Source organism: Tamandua tetradactyla, chromosome 25 (genome assembly GCF_023851605.1).
Source record: "Tamandua tetradactyla isolate mTamTet1 chromosome 25, mTamTet1.pri, whole genome shotgun sequence".
In the NCBI taxonomy this organism is placed as follows: domain Eukaryota; kingdom Metazoa; phylum Chordata; class Mammalia; order Pilosa; family Myrmecophagidae; genus Tamandua; species Tamandua tetradactyla.
In genome coordinates, this window is record NC_135351.1 from 3,518,701 (window position 1) to 3,535,903 (window position 17,203).

The 17,203-nt window shown below is 35.3% G+C and overlaps 1 protein-coding gene across 1 annotated transcript in view; it reads right to left on the reverse strand.

The window, feature by feature from the left end:
- GMDS (GDP-mannose 4,6-dehydratase) overlaps positions 1 to 17,203 on the reverse strand; it is a 738,355-nt gene that overhangs the window by 311,242 nt on the left and 409,910 nt on the right. The window contains exon 7 of the mRNA XM_077143384.1: positions 9,708 to 9,835. Coding sequence (XP_076999499.1) covers positions 9,708 to 9,835 — 128 coding nt within the window. The remainder of the gene's footprint in view (positions 1 to 9,707; positions 9,836 to 17,203) is intronic.

Sequence of the window (17,203 nt, forward strand, 5' to 3'; positions counted from 1 at the left end):
ATAGTTACCCACAGTGAAGCTTGGAGCTACCACTGACAAAAAGACAATGGCATTTAAACCTCCTATTCCACTTCTTCAAACTTCTTAGCTTTGTTTTCTTTCTCTTTCTTGAAGATAAGGATCAGATGAAATGTAAGTTAAACTTGATTTCCTGTACCGAGTTGGTATCTTCTTCAAATTATATGATTGCACAGCTATTAAAGTGATAATTAGTGCAGAGGAAGTCTTTGTTTAAAATATAGGGCCTGGCCTTCTAACTTCTGGTCCTTCAAATATTTTAATTTCTTTCCAACTCAATTTCTCATATTTGAGTTTAACATTCTATAGAATGAGGAAAGATCCTAGGAAGCCAGCAGAAATATGCTAATTTATATGTAATTCCTAGTGAGAGCTGCAAATTAGTTAAATAGTCAGCATTTGATGTCAATGAAAAAAAATAGCTTTGCAATCTCATTAGAATGAATGTACCAAAAATCTACTCATAAACGTGTGGTGTCAGAGTCAGAGGACAGAGTTGGCATCCTAATGTTTACTAAAAGGGGAAGATATCTGGCAAATGGATTCTCCTTTCAAAGCCAGTTTTTCCACATTAAAACTAGAAATAATTCCTGCTCTACCAACTATAGTTAGAGATTTATTGGGAAAATTGAATACAAAGATGTAAATGATAAAACACTATACAAATATAAGGGATAATCTTTGCGGGGGTGGGGGGGAGTTTAAAGGAAGCTCTTTGTATTGTATTTTCAAACATGAAACTTAAGATCCAGTGAAAATCAGCAAGTAATTCTTGAGTTAATGGAGATACTAAAAGAAAAAATACATGAAAACCATGAAGCCCTTGGGATCCTGATTCCTGCCTTTTCACTGGTTAGAAGGAAGAAGGCATTCCTGTGATACCTGAGATGAGGTTTTGTACCATGTGGATGTGGTGACCGCATCGCCAAGAGGCTACAAGGCAACGGGTCACCTTCCTGGAATGCAACCTGTCTCCCTCAGGCCCACCCGGGCCAGGGCCAGGGAAGCTGACTGGCTTCACCTCCTTGCCTGGGGCTTCAGCACACCTCTTGTTTTTATGAGTCAGAGCTGGAGAAGGAACATGGGAACAGGGATCTATGCTCAAAACATAGAGATGATATGTAGCCAGGAAAGGAAATGAAATTACACACACAAAAGGAATGAAATGATACTGCAGATGGCTTCTCTTTTCTTCTTAAGCGCTTCTTATGCTCAGTTTGTATAGATTTTCTGACAGCTGTTATCAAGTAACTATCTAAGAATCTAAATAAAAATTTACACGTATTTAAAAAACAAAGTTTCATAATTAGAAAATAGCTGCTTCTAATTTGTGAGTGTGGGGCAACAGGGAGGAGGAAGGGATGTATGGATAAGGAGGTGGAAGAAGGGATGGGGCTATGGACAGGGAGATAGGGCAAGAATGAGAAGCAGTGGTTGGAGGAGCCTGAAGATCTTCCATAACAGAATTTGTGCTGGAAATCTGGTTTTTCTAGAAAAGTACGTTATCAAAGGAGAGGTTTAAAACTGAAAGAAATGGTGTGATTATCCCACAAATGGGTTTCTGAATGAGCAGATGTAAAAGTCATCAAGTACAGGGAACATACTTGGTCTTGTAAATTAATGACAATTTTTTTTTTGTTATCAGGGTCAGATAGCCTTCTTTCAAAAAACAGGATAAAATATACTCTAGAATCGAGAAATAAGTGGGAAACTTACCACAGTAAGAGAATATATGGGCATTATTCAGTTTTCCTTTGTCGTCTGCATGCAACAAGAGAGAAAACTGCTTGAAAACATTTTGCTGAAATCAAGTAAGTCCATCACAACTAACCCATCATAACTAAACACTAAATGTTTTAAGATCATATACATTGGGACATGTTCCTTTTAGGCTTAATAATCTTTAAGTGGAAAAGGAATATAACATATTTCACAAATACATATATCATTGTTATAAACTGAATGAAGGGCATGAATAGGTGGGGAGTTCAATTCAGTTAAAGTATTTACTGGGGTATCTGTTATGTACCAGGCATATCAGTAGGCACCACGGATGACAAAGAGGAACAAAACCAGTTCCCGTCTTCCAGGATGAAGATAACCAACTACATTGTGCCCAATGTTAGCAGAGGAGTGGTTTTATTCTTAGATCTGACTCAGGGTACAGAGTATGCATGAAGCAATAAATAATAAGGGTTTAAACCCAATCATTCTCTTTATGAGAAAAAAAATTGCAAAGGTGATCTCAAATATTTTACATAACTCTGAGAGGCAGTTGGGGAAGGATGCTTAAGAGCAATTTCATCCTTTTCTTTAGTAACTTAACTCATAATATCCATATGAGGCTTAAATCTACAATGCAAAGAAAGTTCCTCCAAGGATTTCTCAATTTTGTTTTTAAGTAATTCTGCTTCTGCAAGATTGTACTTGTGAACTCACTGGGCTTAATGGAAGCCAAATTCTTTTTCTTTTCTAAAATGGAAATGGATCTTTACCTAACTGTGCCCCAAACTGACAAATTTGGGAAATATTTAGTTTGCATGCATGACATATGCACAGTCTCCATCACAAGGAATAAGCAGAAGAGACATTTTCTCAGCATGGAGTAAACAGGCGCAGAAAATAAAATGTTTCTCTGCCTTAGGGAATATTCTATTGGAAAATGTTTTTTTGCTATTAACATATATATGCTTGTACTAATGGGTCCACTGAGGCCAAGCAAGCGAATCTGAAGCTCCAAACCCCTTCAACCCCAATCAGACAGCAGCACCAGACAACTAAGTGGTCTGAAAAGGAAACCAAGCTGAACCACAGGCACCTCTGCCAATGGTCAGTGAAGACAGAAGATTTAACTTTACTATATGATTTCCTGCAATAAACCTTCAATAAGTAGGTAAATGTCCCGTGTGTGTGTGTGAGACTGAGTGAGCGAGCAATTGCATGTGTGTGTGTGTGTGTGTGTGGGATACATTAAGGAAAGATATCTTGATTTAAATACTTCTTGCTAGATCTGAGCCACTGCTTCAAAGGCCTTTTCTAAAATGCTTTAGTGTAAAATGATGCATTATTAAAAATATATACCTTCTACAGGCAAAATCATTTTTGAGATGTCATATTATGAGGCAACTGCATCATATCACACAAAAAGTCTTGTTATTAAAATTAAATTAAATATCCAATTTTTGTTTGTAAATAGAAGTAGATGCGAAGTGGTAGATGCTAGTGAAAGAGTAGACAAATGACTAGCAAGGAGGGGACAGAGAGCACAGAGCATGAAGTGAGCCTCTGCCACGAACAGGGTAGAGCAGATGCGGAACAGGACACACTTGGAGATGAGAGAGGAAAGGTGAATGAATCTCATGTTTCACATTGAATGTAAAAACGAGTGTCATACCCAAGTGTAAAAAGAAGCCACTGTTTTCCTAGGGCTTTTAGTCTCAGGATTATAACCATAGTTTCCTGGGTACAAAGGGTCATTTCATGACCCACAAGAGTATGATGACATTTCACTTCAAGGGGAGTGACTAAAGAGTAGAGTATAAGCATATACCTTAACATGGTTAATTGTTACCCATTAGACATAAATGGCAGTTGAACAGAGTTTTCAAAATCTATTTCCATAGGCACTATACCTATATGAATCCATTCTATGATCAATGTCATTCTCTCTCTCTACACACACACAATGGCCAAGGACTACTTTTCTAATTCAATATCATATGCTCAATTTATATGTTTAAAATAAAGTTGAAAATATGCCCACACATGTCTCTAAATTGTTTGTGGATGAAAACTATATATATACCCCAGAAATATAGATAGTAAAGGCTTTTTTCATTAAACCTAAGATTTAGACAGGGCCTAAAGTTTCAAGAATTTGGGGAGTGTAGCTGTTCCCATGATGTTATTTCCAACCAAACAAGACCTGGCCAGATAAAATAAGGTAACTAAGCCTTTCTGTATTTTTCTTAGCTTATTTTAAATAATACACTGAAAATTTAAAGTTTATCATAAGACATTGAAAGTACAACTGGAGATGACAAAATAAAAAAGATAAAGGAGCAAATGGCAAGTTAAATTTGTTAGTTTTTCACAATTTGATCAGGGACGTAAGTCTTTTTCTTTATCCATGTGGTCATGAATAGGAATAGGTTGCTTAGGCTAAACATTTTAGTTTTGAAAAAAGTAGGTAATTGTTACATGCTTTTTTCACCTATTAATGAGGGTGTTCTTTCTTTTATCTTCATTAATTTAGGTCCTTGAGTTGCCTTTCTATAAAGGCTTGATTTCATAGATGCAAGATACAAACCATCATATTCTTCTAAATGAAGATAAAGGTGATACCAGCGAGCTATTTTCATTTTCCCTCAGACTATTTTTTCAAATATTGTATTAAATGGAAAATAGTAGTCAATACTTCATTAATCACTATAAAATTCAAAAGAAAAAATTAATGAGTATTACAACAACCTTCAATGGACTGGTCACTAAGATACTTTACTTCTAAGCAAGAACATCCTAGGATTCTAAGTGAGAATATGGGATTATTCCCCTGCAGGGAACAGAAATCCTACCACTGACCTTATTCTCCAACTACCAGCCAATTGACAAATATGTTATTAGAATAGGTTTTTCCAGGAATCTTCCCTGGGAACTCTCTCCAGATACTTATGTCTTCCACTGCAATATAAAGGCAATGATAACTATAATGAAAAATTATAGGAATGATTTTAAGACAGTGAGCTCAATAGAGTTCTTGCTTGTCTCATTTATGACATAAATACAACCCACACCCATTCTTTCTCACTTAAATCAGGCCTTTACAAAATAACAGATTATTAACATTTTAGATAACTGAAATACAATAAGAAATCAAACCACTCTCATGCATATCAACAAAAAAGAAGTTTGTTGCAACCAGCAAACAAGCTTCCCTTATATAAGATCTCAGAAACTTTAAATGACATTTTTTTCTTCGGGATTTGTGTGATTTGTAGGAACAGCTGACTAATGGATAGCAACAGTGGTCAATTCTTCCCAGCTCTGTCAACAGAGTTCTACCTTCTAGCCCCAAGGTTTCCGGGTCTCTGTACTAGGGGAGGACTGACAGCTGCAATAAAGGTTAAGCTCATAGACATTTTCCCAAATGTATCATTTCCAGCCGTGCCTAACACAGCCAATATAATGGTTCCACAAGCCTTGTAGCCTCTTCATCCACACTCTCATCTTCTGAATATTTCTCTTCCCTTTGGACAATAAATGGCACAAAGAGAAAGGGAGAGAAGATTTTCTGTTTTCATGGAAATGGAATGTTATCCAAGCCTTACTGTCACATCCATATCCCCCTTGCTTCCATATAAGTTAGTATCCATGAGCACGGCTATGGAGTTAGCCTGGGCTAGTTATAGCTCTGGGCATACCTACCACCCAAATTCTGAAATTCTCAGTTCCTTCATCCACCAAATAAGGATGCAATTTCAGGATTGTTGTGTACATTATATTGTGTATATAAAGTTCTCCATAAAGTTTATGGCACATAGTAAATACCAACATTTGGCAATTATTACCTTATTGTTATTCAGTCTGTATTTCTTGAAAAAAAAAAAGGTCAGGTGGGACTTGGAATTATGAAAGATTCAGATGAATCCTAAAAATCCTTCCCTGATATTCGAAAGCCCTCTGGATTTACCTTTAGACAAGCAGAATTCTTCATGAGCACCTGAGAGTCAGCAAAACTTTGGAGAAGATGAAAACATATTACAGGTTTGAAATGCTGACCAACCATACCCCATAAGAAATGCACACACACTTTTCGAAAACTTGTGTTTGTGTAACTTGGGGATTTACAGCTGTGAGCAATTAGCAGTATGGCAATTATTTAAATAACAAGCTTTTGTTTTTTCTCAAAATGTAACAGTAATAGTAGATATTCATTATAAACTCTGGGTGCTGAGTATATGGGTATTTTGCTATAAAGTTCATTCAACTATTCTGTATGTCTACAAATGTTGATGGTAAAACGCCGGAAAAGATTTAACTGCATATAACTTGTTTATTCTGATGTATACTATGATTTAATATGGTTTATAGCCTTTCTTCATTGTGAGTTGAAATATCAAATGCAAAAACCAAATGAAATCCCTCTTACCATATAAATAATTTTGAAAACGTTTTGATCTAGGGAACAAGAGTATAAATGGATGTTAATGAAACTACATCAGCAACAGGAAATGACTTTGTATAATGTGTTACAAAATGTTTACAAGATAGAGGTAGATTATAATTATGCACGTACAGCACACACATTAAATGCTAAATTTTTACAGGGTTGTTATTATGTCCCTTTCACAGATGAGTAAATTGAGTTACAAAAACCTGTCCAAGGCTGAGGTACAAATCACTGACACAGCTGGGATCACATACACCCTGTGTTCTCTATATTTAATATCATGGAATTTTATCTATAAGTGAAGAAGAATAAGTCACATAATCTAAAGTATTACAGTAGAGTATTTTGTGTATAATTTCGAGGGATTATATAATTATTATATGTGAAAGATATTATTCTGATTTGTTTAAGCTACACTTGCAAATATTCCTTTATTCTAATGTTGACTAGCATAATAATGTTCCTTTATTCTAATGCTGACTATTCTAATGCAAATGTTCCTTTATTCTAATGCTGACTATTCTAATGCAAATGTTCCTTTATTCTAATGCTGACTAGTGCCAGGAGGCATGTGTTTCAGGCAAACAATTCTTCTTGTTTTACATTTCTAGGATTGTTGACTAAATGTTGGCAGCATTTGCTTGTAGTCATAAGTGGTGAAGTAAGATCATTTTAACACATTTAGAAATGCAAGGAATTAGTAATATGTCTTAAAACAGGGAGCAGCAAACTATGAATTCTTAATAATGGGTACTTTTTTAGAAATCAAGTAATTTATACTTCATTCAGAACACACAAATGAGAACTATAAAGTGCTTCTTACATCATCAAACTGTGTTACTATTAGAACTCCCAGGGAGGCCTCAACCCTCAAAGCCCACCGTGCTGTGGAATCAAGCAGGTTTTGAGTGCCAATGAGAATGACTTCACTCTGTATGTGTGTATCTCTGTGGAACTGGAAAATTTCACATTCTTATTGAAAAGCCAGAGCATCTTACTCTTGCATGGATATTTTGGCTTCTGGGCATACTCTACTGACAGTATCTTGCCATGCAATCTTAAAAATGACTTCATTTGAGAAGATTTTTTTGAAGAACTTGAGCCAAAACGTTTGTAAGATATTTGCAGTGGACTCTTTGTGCCAAGATTTAAACTATACCCAGAAATTGTGCTAGCCTTGGCATTTTGGGAGTGATAATGGGTTCCTTCTTCCAGATCTATCAAAATAACAAGCTTTCCTCATTTCTTATGTATCTATTTAAACTGGCTCAGACATTTGTATTCTGTTTTTGGAGATCTATTTTTACAAAGTCATTTATTATTTCATTTTGTTTATTCTGACTGCAAGGGTTACACATACCCATTTCAAACATATGGAAAATATACAAAGCATAAAGAAGTAAACATACATAACCAGTACTAAGCAATTTTAACATTTAGGTGTACCATTTTCCTCACTATTCAAAATTTACTTGATTTCTGAGTCCCTACAGAAAATTTATATGCAAACTGCAAAAAATAAAATAAAATAAAATAAAATTTGCCCCATTAGGTTTCTGAATTTGGAGAGCAAAAATATGGATACAGAAAAATGCCTATATAGCCTTCTGTGTATATGTATAGCTATAAGGCTATATACCAAAATCATATTGATTATATATTTATTTTTACAAAATTTGGCTCATATTTTTAAGTAGGTAAGCTGTGGTAGATTGAATTGTGTTCCCCAGAAAGACATGTTCAAGTCCTATCCCCCAGTCAGGTAGATGGGTGTGAAATCATTTGTAAATGGGATCTTTGAAGATTCTACTAAGATAAGGCTAAACTGAAGCAGGATGGGCTTTAGTTCTATATGACTGAAGTCCTTATAAGCAGAGGAAATTTGGGCATAGAAACAGAAGCCACAAGAGTAGACAGAAAGATGCAGACCATAATATGACAGAAGCAGGGACTGATGGCCAGCAAGCTACCAACAGAACGCTACAGACTTTGGGGAAGGTATGGCCTGCCTTTGACTTCCAGCCTTCAAACTGTGAGTCAATAAATTCCTGTTGTTTAAGCAAACAAAATTTGTGGTATTTCGTTAAATCAGACCTGGTAAACCAAGACATAAGCCCATATAAGTTAGAATTTTTAAAGAAAGATAATTTAGATTCTCTCCAGCCAAGACCTTCTTTCTCCTACATTTTTCTAATTTCTAAAAATGTGGTCCTATATACTTTTTGATGTAATTTCCTTAAAATACATCTAAGAACTAAGGCCATAAAATGCTTGCTTTGAAAGTATGGCTTAGAAGCACATACTCAAGTTATCTAAATGTTAAATACTGTTCAAAATTTAAAATCAGAACTAATTTTTCTTGCTGACAATTGAAATCAGTACTAGATGGTCAAGTACAAGTCATCTACATTTTAAACTGTTATAAACAAAAATAACAGACAACTAAACTCTACTATAGCAAGTGAATTTGTTTGTTTTCTTTGTAATTGTTCAAATTTCTTTTTGAATCACATCAATGAACAAGGAAGCTAGATCTGGTTTCCCAGAGAAGAATTATTAGAGACAGAAATGGTCATTTGAGCATAGGATATCTGTAAGAACTTAAATGAGGGCAGCAGACACCGGGGAAAGGACAATGTCACTAACATGCTCATTCATGTCTGGCCACAGAACTACCATGGATATCTGAAAGCACACTAACCAGGGCAAAGATTTGCTTATATAAAAGAAAGATCACACTATTCATGTAGGCAACATATATAACTAACAATAAGATTTAATATTTATATGAATTCCAAGAGTGAAAATCTGAATTTCCCTTTAGCTCAATCTATTATTCTGCAAAACCATCAATATCATCTTTCCTTCTGTTTCTTTACATAATGGACAAAGTTCAGTGGTATGCAAAGTCAAACATTAAGAAGAGTGTGATGTGATAATCAGATTCTTAAGCAATTGGATAAACAGCAGCAAAAACAAAACGTTAAGATTAGTATTATGTGACAGTCAGACTCTTAAGCAATTGGCTAAATAGCAGCAGAAACAAAAAGTTCCATTAAGAATATTACTCTTAGAGGAATTTAGTAGAATAATGTAAATTTTAAGATCTTTACAAATTGAAGACTATACAAATTGAAATCAGGTAGTATTTTGAAGATCTGACACCTTTTATTATAAATAAAAATAGTGGCAGTGCAGTGGAGGAGGAAAAAGATGCAAAAAAGAGGGAAGAATAAAAAGTTTCAGAAAGTAAAGAAATGCACCGTTTAAAATTTACTTGTAACTGTTCACCCATCCATTATACAAACCACTGACTTGCACCTTGGTTCTAAATAAGTAAAAGGATATTTGTGAAAGTTTCAATGTAAGCTACATGTACTCCTGATGAACCATTGAGCCTTCAATTGCAGCAGCAAAATTTTATATGCCACCATGTATAGGTCATGCTTTTCCATTAGAGGCCTGGCACCAGCCAACCTATAACAGTATTTTGTAAAAATGTAATTAGTCAATTCCATACCTCGACATAGTCCTTGGCATGGCCCCAATCTCGTTTGGCATCCAGATTTCCCAAACTGAAACATTCCAGTTGTCCAAGGTAAATCTTAGCTACTGACCGGCTAATTTTTCGAGTAACAAAATTAGCTCCTAAAAAAGAGACAAAAGATATATTATCAGTAGAGTATATTTGACATTTAACAGCCTGGTGAACCAAGCCCAATCTCAGCCTCTGGGCATTTCTTTCATTCTTTATTCACCCCCCCCCCCTTAAAAAAGTAATAAAAGAAAAGAAAAAGCAAAAGATCATTAACCGTCATTTAGACAAGTTAAGAAGCTCTAATTCTAGGTGTCACATCAGCTCTATTTTCATAACAAATACTTTTCTTTGGGGGAACATCTTAACATTCCTAATATGCTGCTTCAATATGCAACCCAGGCATTAGGCCAAAGAAAAGTTACTGGAATGTCAGTTTTTAACAGAAAATTCAAAAGGGTTATATAAAGGGAAATGCCAAAATGGAAGACAGACATCTAAGACCACCCTGCTTTTTTTTTTTTTAAGAATGCAAATATCATATATTTCTATTAATAAAACTATTTGGGGGCCCATGGGGGAACGGAAGAGTCATTTAGTTCATAGAGTGTAACTAGTTAAAGGAAACACAAAAGAAATTTATTTGGGAAACCTTTCTTTTACCAAAATAAGTGGTAATCACTCATGTTTGGAAACCTGCAGAGACATCCCATTATAAATTATGATACAGTTCCAAGTTAAACGTTTCCCTGTATTATACACACTGCATTGCCACCCTCAAACTTCACTCAAGTGTTATCTACAGAAAAGAGCTCCTGAATTTTGTATAAATATTTTGAAATGATTGGATGAAAGGTACCATAAATTCAGGAGAGTACCAAAATAGTTTTAACATTCTCTGGTCTTTAACAAAAGTCTCAATCTGTTTTAAAAAATAAAATAAAATAAAGGACAAAGTTAAAAGGTACTTCAGAGGCAACTTTATGAAAGTTCCTATATCTATGTAAGATTATCAGAGAATCCCATTTTTGCCAAATTCTCCAGGTAATAATATACATATTAGCTAGTCAATAATAGCTTAGATACATTCTTAGCAAACAGCTTAGATACATTACTACAATTTCAGCTTTGTACTTTTGCAGATGAACCACAGGCAAACATTATGATGAAAGCTTTTAGTTTTCTAGAGAAACTGGTAAGGGAATAAGGGGACTTTTTTAAAGTAGGTTTTCTATATTTTGTATAGAAATATGTAATATTTGTAAGAATATGGTCCAGATCAGGTTCAAACACATACTTGATTAATTTACTACACAAACTTGGCATACACATTTATACCAGAGCCTCATCATTAAAAAAAAGACAATAAAAACCCAGATTTTCAATTTCCCTCAGCAATTCACAGAACACATTAAGAAATCCAACCTGTCAACTTCTGGCGAGAACTTCTCATGAGATCTTCTCGTGAGATCATGAAGGGATTAATTAGTTGTGAGACAGGGACAGTATTAATGTAAGGGCAAGAGACTTTAGCATCCTTTTCCATCCATTTAAGCCTTATCACAACCATGACTACAGTATCTTTGATGATGGCTATCATTTTTAGCACAGCATTAAGCTCTTTAGATAGAATGCTCCTTTAACTTGCAGAGCAGTCTATGAGCTATGAACTATTACTACTCCCACCTTGTAGATGAAGAAGCTAGCATTCAGCGAAGCTATGTAAACTGATAATTCTAAAATGGGGATAAACTGGGATTTACAATCAATACCTGTGTGACTACAAAGCCCATGTTCTTAGGTTACTAGGAACTTGAATGTTATGCTAAGAAATTTTTAACCCTTTTTATTTGGATCCAAAAGTCAGTTTGGATAATGAGCCAATACTATTTGAAATTTCTAGTTCTTAACAAAATTCAATTTGAAATGTTCTTTTTATAACAGTTGTGAGATATAATTCATAAACCATATAATATATCCATTTAAAGTACAGAATTCAATGTTTTTAATATATTCAAAGACATGTGTAACCACCACCACAATCAATTCGAGAATATTTTCATCATTTCACAAAGAAACTCCCATACCTTTTACCAGTCACTTCCCATTTCTTTCCAAGTCTCCTAGCCCTAGGGAAGCACTAATCTGCTTTTTGCCTCTACAGTTTTATTTATTCTGGATACTTCATATACATGGAACTATATATATATATATGTAGTCTATTGTGAATTGTTTCCTTCATTTAGCATACATAAAATTTTCAAGATTCATTCATGTGGTAGCATGAATCAGTATTTCAGTCCTTTCAATGGTCAAATGATATTCCATTGCATGGATATGCCAATACCTCTGTCTTGATTATTATAGTTTTGTAATAAGTTTGAAAATTGAGAAGTGTGAGTCTTCCAACTTTGTCCTTTTTATTTAAACTGTTTTAGTTATTCCAAGTCCTTTGACTTTCCACACAGATTTTAGTGTTAGTGTGTTAATTTTTACAGAGGAGGTAATTGGGTTTTGCTAGTGATTGTGCTGAATCTGTGGGTCCATTTGAGGATTACTGACATCTTAACAATAATAAGTCATCTGATCCATGGACACAGGATTTCTTTCTATTTAGGTCTTTATAAATTTCTTCCAACAATGTTTTGTATTCATTTTGTTAAATTTGTTCCTAAGTACTTTATCCTTTTTTATTTTACTGTGAATGCAACTGTTTTTCCTATAATATCAGATTGTTAATTTCATATGTCATTTTTCAACCATATTTTCAGTAGTGAATTCTTAGGGAGCTTAAGATGATTTTTGAGTTTTTATTTGCTTTCCTCATTTTACTCCTTATCACAAGACTGTCATTTTTTGGGGAAGAACCATGCAAAATCATAGAACATGATTTTATGAGATGCTAGAGGTCATTCTGTCCAACCACGCCAAACGTGCAGGTGAAGAAAGAGAGGCAAAGAGAGGCTGAACGACAGCTAGGGCAAGGAATCCATCTCCCTTGCTTTCTAGCCTCTCATTGCTTTCACTGGCCCACAGCGCACAGTGGGAATATTCCTCTTCAGTTTAGATGGTTTAAATGGTTGTGAATTATAGCATATGCAGATAATGGAACCCTCATAATTATTTTAAATACATACTTGATTTTTAAGAGCCTTAAACTGGAAGGCCCTAGTTAGGAGCAGGACCAATAAATGAAAAGTTAGCCCAACGAACTGAGCAGAGGGAAGGTGTTGGTTACTGGCTGTGTTAGCTTGCACAAACCATTTAACAGTTCTGAAGTTAGTCTTCTCTGCAAACTACAGGTATATCAATGTTTTTAATGCCTAATCACAAGGTACACTGATGTAAATGAAACAACATGTAGAACATAAATCACTACAGAAATGTAAGGAGTTAATATCCTTGTTTGTAAAGTAAGCATATTAAAAGTACTTACCACACAGATTTGGTATTTGAGAAAATCTGGGTAATACAATTAGCAAGTGCTCAATAAATGTTAGTCATTATTATAATTATAACATTAAAATGTTGATGATATCTATAATTAAGCCTCAATGAAAAGTATAGCTTTCTTAGTTCTTTTATGACAAGTTCTCTTATTTCGCTGATTTTCAAAGTCTAAGATTGAAAATAGATCTAAATAAACAGCAGCAGCCAAAGGCAGGCTTGTGGCCTCACACAGATGAAGCATTAATAAACATATCTTGAATCATTTTGGGTAAGTTTTCCAATGTAAATTCATTATACCGAGAAAGAAAAGAGCAACTACATAATTGCAAGCTGATAAGAAACAGATCAATAAAGAAGGGTTTTAGTCTAAGCATTAGTTTTAAGACTGAGAACATGAATTTTTCTAGCACTGATAGAATGAAAAGAACAGATGATCTGTTTCAACAAGATAGCAGACAAGAAAAACATCATGATAGGCTGGATTAAATATTATCATTTCTTTAAATCCAGCTGAGTCTCCAAGAAACAAAGGGAAACCTTCAGGTGAAAAGAAAATTGATCACTAGAGCAAAGAGCATGGGTGGGCACTGATTAAAGGAGGGGGTTTTGGGTGGGAGTGGGAAACCAAGAAACAGGCTTAGAATAAGATCTTTGAGGTGGAATACTGGAACTAATGCCAACATATTACATTAGTTTTCAATAATTCTGTTACTTTTATGAGTGCTTTTATCTTAAACACATGGTTTAACTTCTCAGTTGTGTTATCTATAAAGTGGGATAATAATGCACAGTTTCCTAAGTATCAAATGAGAAACTACATCCATCTGTAAAGAACTTGACCAATGTAACTTCTAGTAGTAGTAATAGTAATTGCTTGGGATATTTTCATTGCGGTTAATTTTTCAAAATAATGAAGGTTTTTTCGTTTGCATTTCTCTTTATATGACCTTCTCCACAGTAAGCCCAAGTAGGGGAAGATCAGAAGAACTAGATCTGGAATTTAAAAATAAACAATTAACATTCATTCACAATAATTCAAAATAGGATTTTGTAACAAGACAGTAGGTTTGAAAGCAACTCTGAAGTCCTCATAGAGAAATAATTTTCTAGGTAATTGTGGCATATCAAAACTCAAGGTCATCATGGATCAGAGCTTCCCCTGGAGAAGCCCTTCAGGCTTTGATGCCAGGCACAAGGCTGTGATCCTGTTATAAAAGTACATGAAGGAATGGAAGAGAAGGGAAGGGTCAAAGCCCACCCTCTCAAGGTTAGTAGAAAGGGAACTGAGTAGACGCAGGAGAGATGATCCTTTGATGTTGTGGGACCAATGCATCTGAGACAAGATAATGAGTCAAAGCAATTGGAAAAAGTACAGAGAGGAGGAGTCTTTACCCTTACTCATGGTTTAGAGTCTGAAGTGATCTCTTTAGGATGCCACCCAGAGCATTCTGGGTGATGTGCATGAAGATAGCTAAGTCAGGAATCAAGGTGAGGGGCACAGGGCAGTGAACATACTTTGAGTCTCTTGCAGGGCATGAACAGCAGCATGAGAGCCAACAGGTGAACCGTGGGAACCTGAGGTGGTAGGGAGGAGGACTCCCTGTAGCTGAGGCTTGGGGGATAAGACCACATAGGCTACACTTAGATTGGGTGGAGGGTTTATGTTTACAGTCTTAATGGCAGTGAGGAATGGAGTGAAGCAAACTCACTCAGAGTGCCACCAGTGCTGACCAAACCTAAAGGACAGAGAAGGCTGTGACCTATACCAGCAGCAGATACCAGTAAGAGCTACCCTGGCATGAGACCCACCTGTGTGGCTAACAGACAAGGGAGCACTCATACCAGCAACTGTGGAGCTGAGACCAACAGGAGTCCAGAGTGTACCATATGGGCAGAGGACTCCAGATGCCTCTCTGTCAACACAAGATCAAATAAGCCATAGTTGCCATTCCCCACATATGCTTAAATGCCATCTTAAAGATAACAAGAGGAAATGGTATACCTAAAAAACTACCCTCAAAATTATTTACAGCAGATACTAAATTACCTTTTTAAATTTCATCTGTTCCTCTCGAGGAAAATAAAATTTAACCTTTAAAGATGGTATTAATTTCTTGTGGCTGCCATCATAAAGTACCACAAACTGGGTGGCTTAAAACAATAGTGATTAATCCTCTCACAGTTCTGGTAGCCAGAAGTCTGAAATGCAGCAGGGCCATGCTCACTCTGGAGACTCTAGGGGAGAATCCATTCTAGCTTCTGGTGGTTGCTGCTTCCTTAATCTGTGTCTGTATCATTTGAATCTCTGCCTTCATAGTCACATGGCTTTCTCCTGTGTGTCTGTGCCTCCTGTTGTGTCTCATGTAAGGACATTTGTCACTGAATTAGGGCCCACTTTGATAATCCAGGATAATCTCCTCATCTCTAGATCCTTAATTTAATTATATCTGCAAAGACCCTTTTTCCAAATAAGTCATATTCACGGTTTCAGAAATTGGAACTTTTTTTTTTTTTTGGTCCACTATTCAACACAGTACAAGGACAAAGGGTTAGAATATTTGAGAATATATAAGACATAACTCTGGTAATTGTTATATTATTTTAAAATCTTCTTAAGGGTAACTGTATATCGCTCATGGGCACAATAGCCAATAGTCTCCAGTTGTACAAGATTAATTAAATATGATAAAGTAAGTCCCACCCCCACCCCATTTAGCTCTGTAAATTTACATCAGTTAGTATGAATAACTCCTTTATTCTAGTCTCTTTCTTCAGGCAATCTACATCTATTTAAAATTTTGAACTGCAAATGCTGTGCATATCCTTATGTTTACCAACTTCCTTGCTCATCATTTATTCCTGCATCTTTCTTCTGGCATAATTTTCTTTCTTCTTAAAATACATCTTTTAGAAGTTCCTTTAAAGTAGAGAAACTGCCACACTCATATTTAAAAGGTAGTTTTGTTGAGTACACTATTCTAGGTTGCAAATTTCCTCTTAGTATGCTAATATTAATCTCCTGTCTTCTGGTTTTCATTTTTGCTTCCAGTCTAATTGTCATTCCTTTGTGGGTAGTTTTACCTTCCAATCCTCTTATTATTATTATTTTAAAATATATTTTTCATCTCTTTGCCCTTCTCTGTAAAATTATGGGCAATTTTCTTAGAGCCATTTAATTTCTCTTCAGCCGTCTAATCTTATATTTAAGCCAGTCATTTAGCTTTTAATTTACATTTAAGAACTTAATTACATTTGACATATCTAGAGGTCCTTTTGGCTCACTTTCGAATCTGCCTGGGCATTTTTATATTTGGTTGTCGCTTGCTTATTTACGTTTTTGCATGTGTGATTTCATGTTTTATTTGTCTAAGAACGCCTTAGTTACTTCCTATTCTGAATCTGGTGATATCAATATTTGAAGTTCTTGGGGATTTAATTTCTTCCTTTTACATCTGTTGACTCTGACTTATGGTGATTTGTTTCCGCGTGTTTTGAATGATATTAAGAATTCATGTTTCTTAATCTGACCCGCTGGAAACCAGGAAACCTCATTGAAGATAAAAGTTTACTGCTGGGAGGGTCTGTGTTTGTGTCTCATAGATCAATGAGGTACCAACACCTAGGACTCTTTGTTTCCTTCCATCATCTCCAGGTTAAGAAGGTTCTGAGATTCCATATTGGTGCCTTCCAAGACCAGAATCTGAGCTAATTTTTAATTAAAGAGACTGTGTATTATCTATGCCCTGTTAATGTTACTACAGCACACTGATGTACAGGAGTAGGCAAACATTTTGATATCCTCAGTATTCCCCAATTACCCAGTGGGAGGGGAACTGTCAGGAACAAGATAGATTCAGAGAACTAAAGAAATTGTATTTGCACTGCGTGATGTGGATAATATGAGAATAATTGTGTCATCCTAAGTACAGGTTTAGTTTTATTTTCACTTTAGACGTTCAGAATAATTTGCCATTTATGTTTTATGTTATATGGAGTATACGTGTAGTGTGGGTAAATGTATACAACAGGAA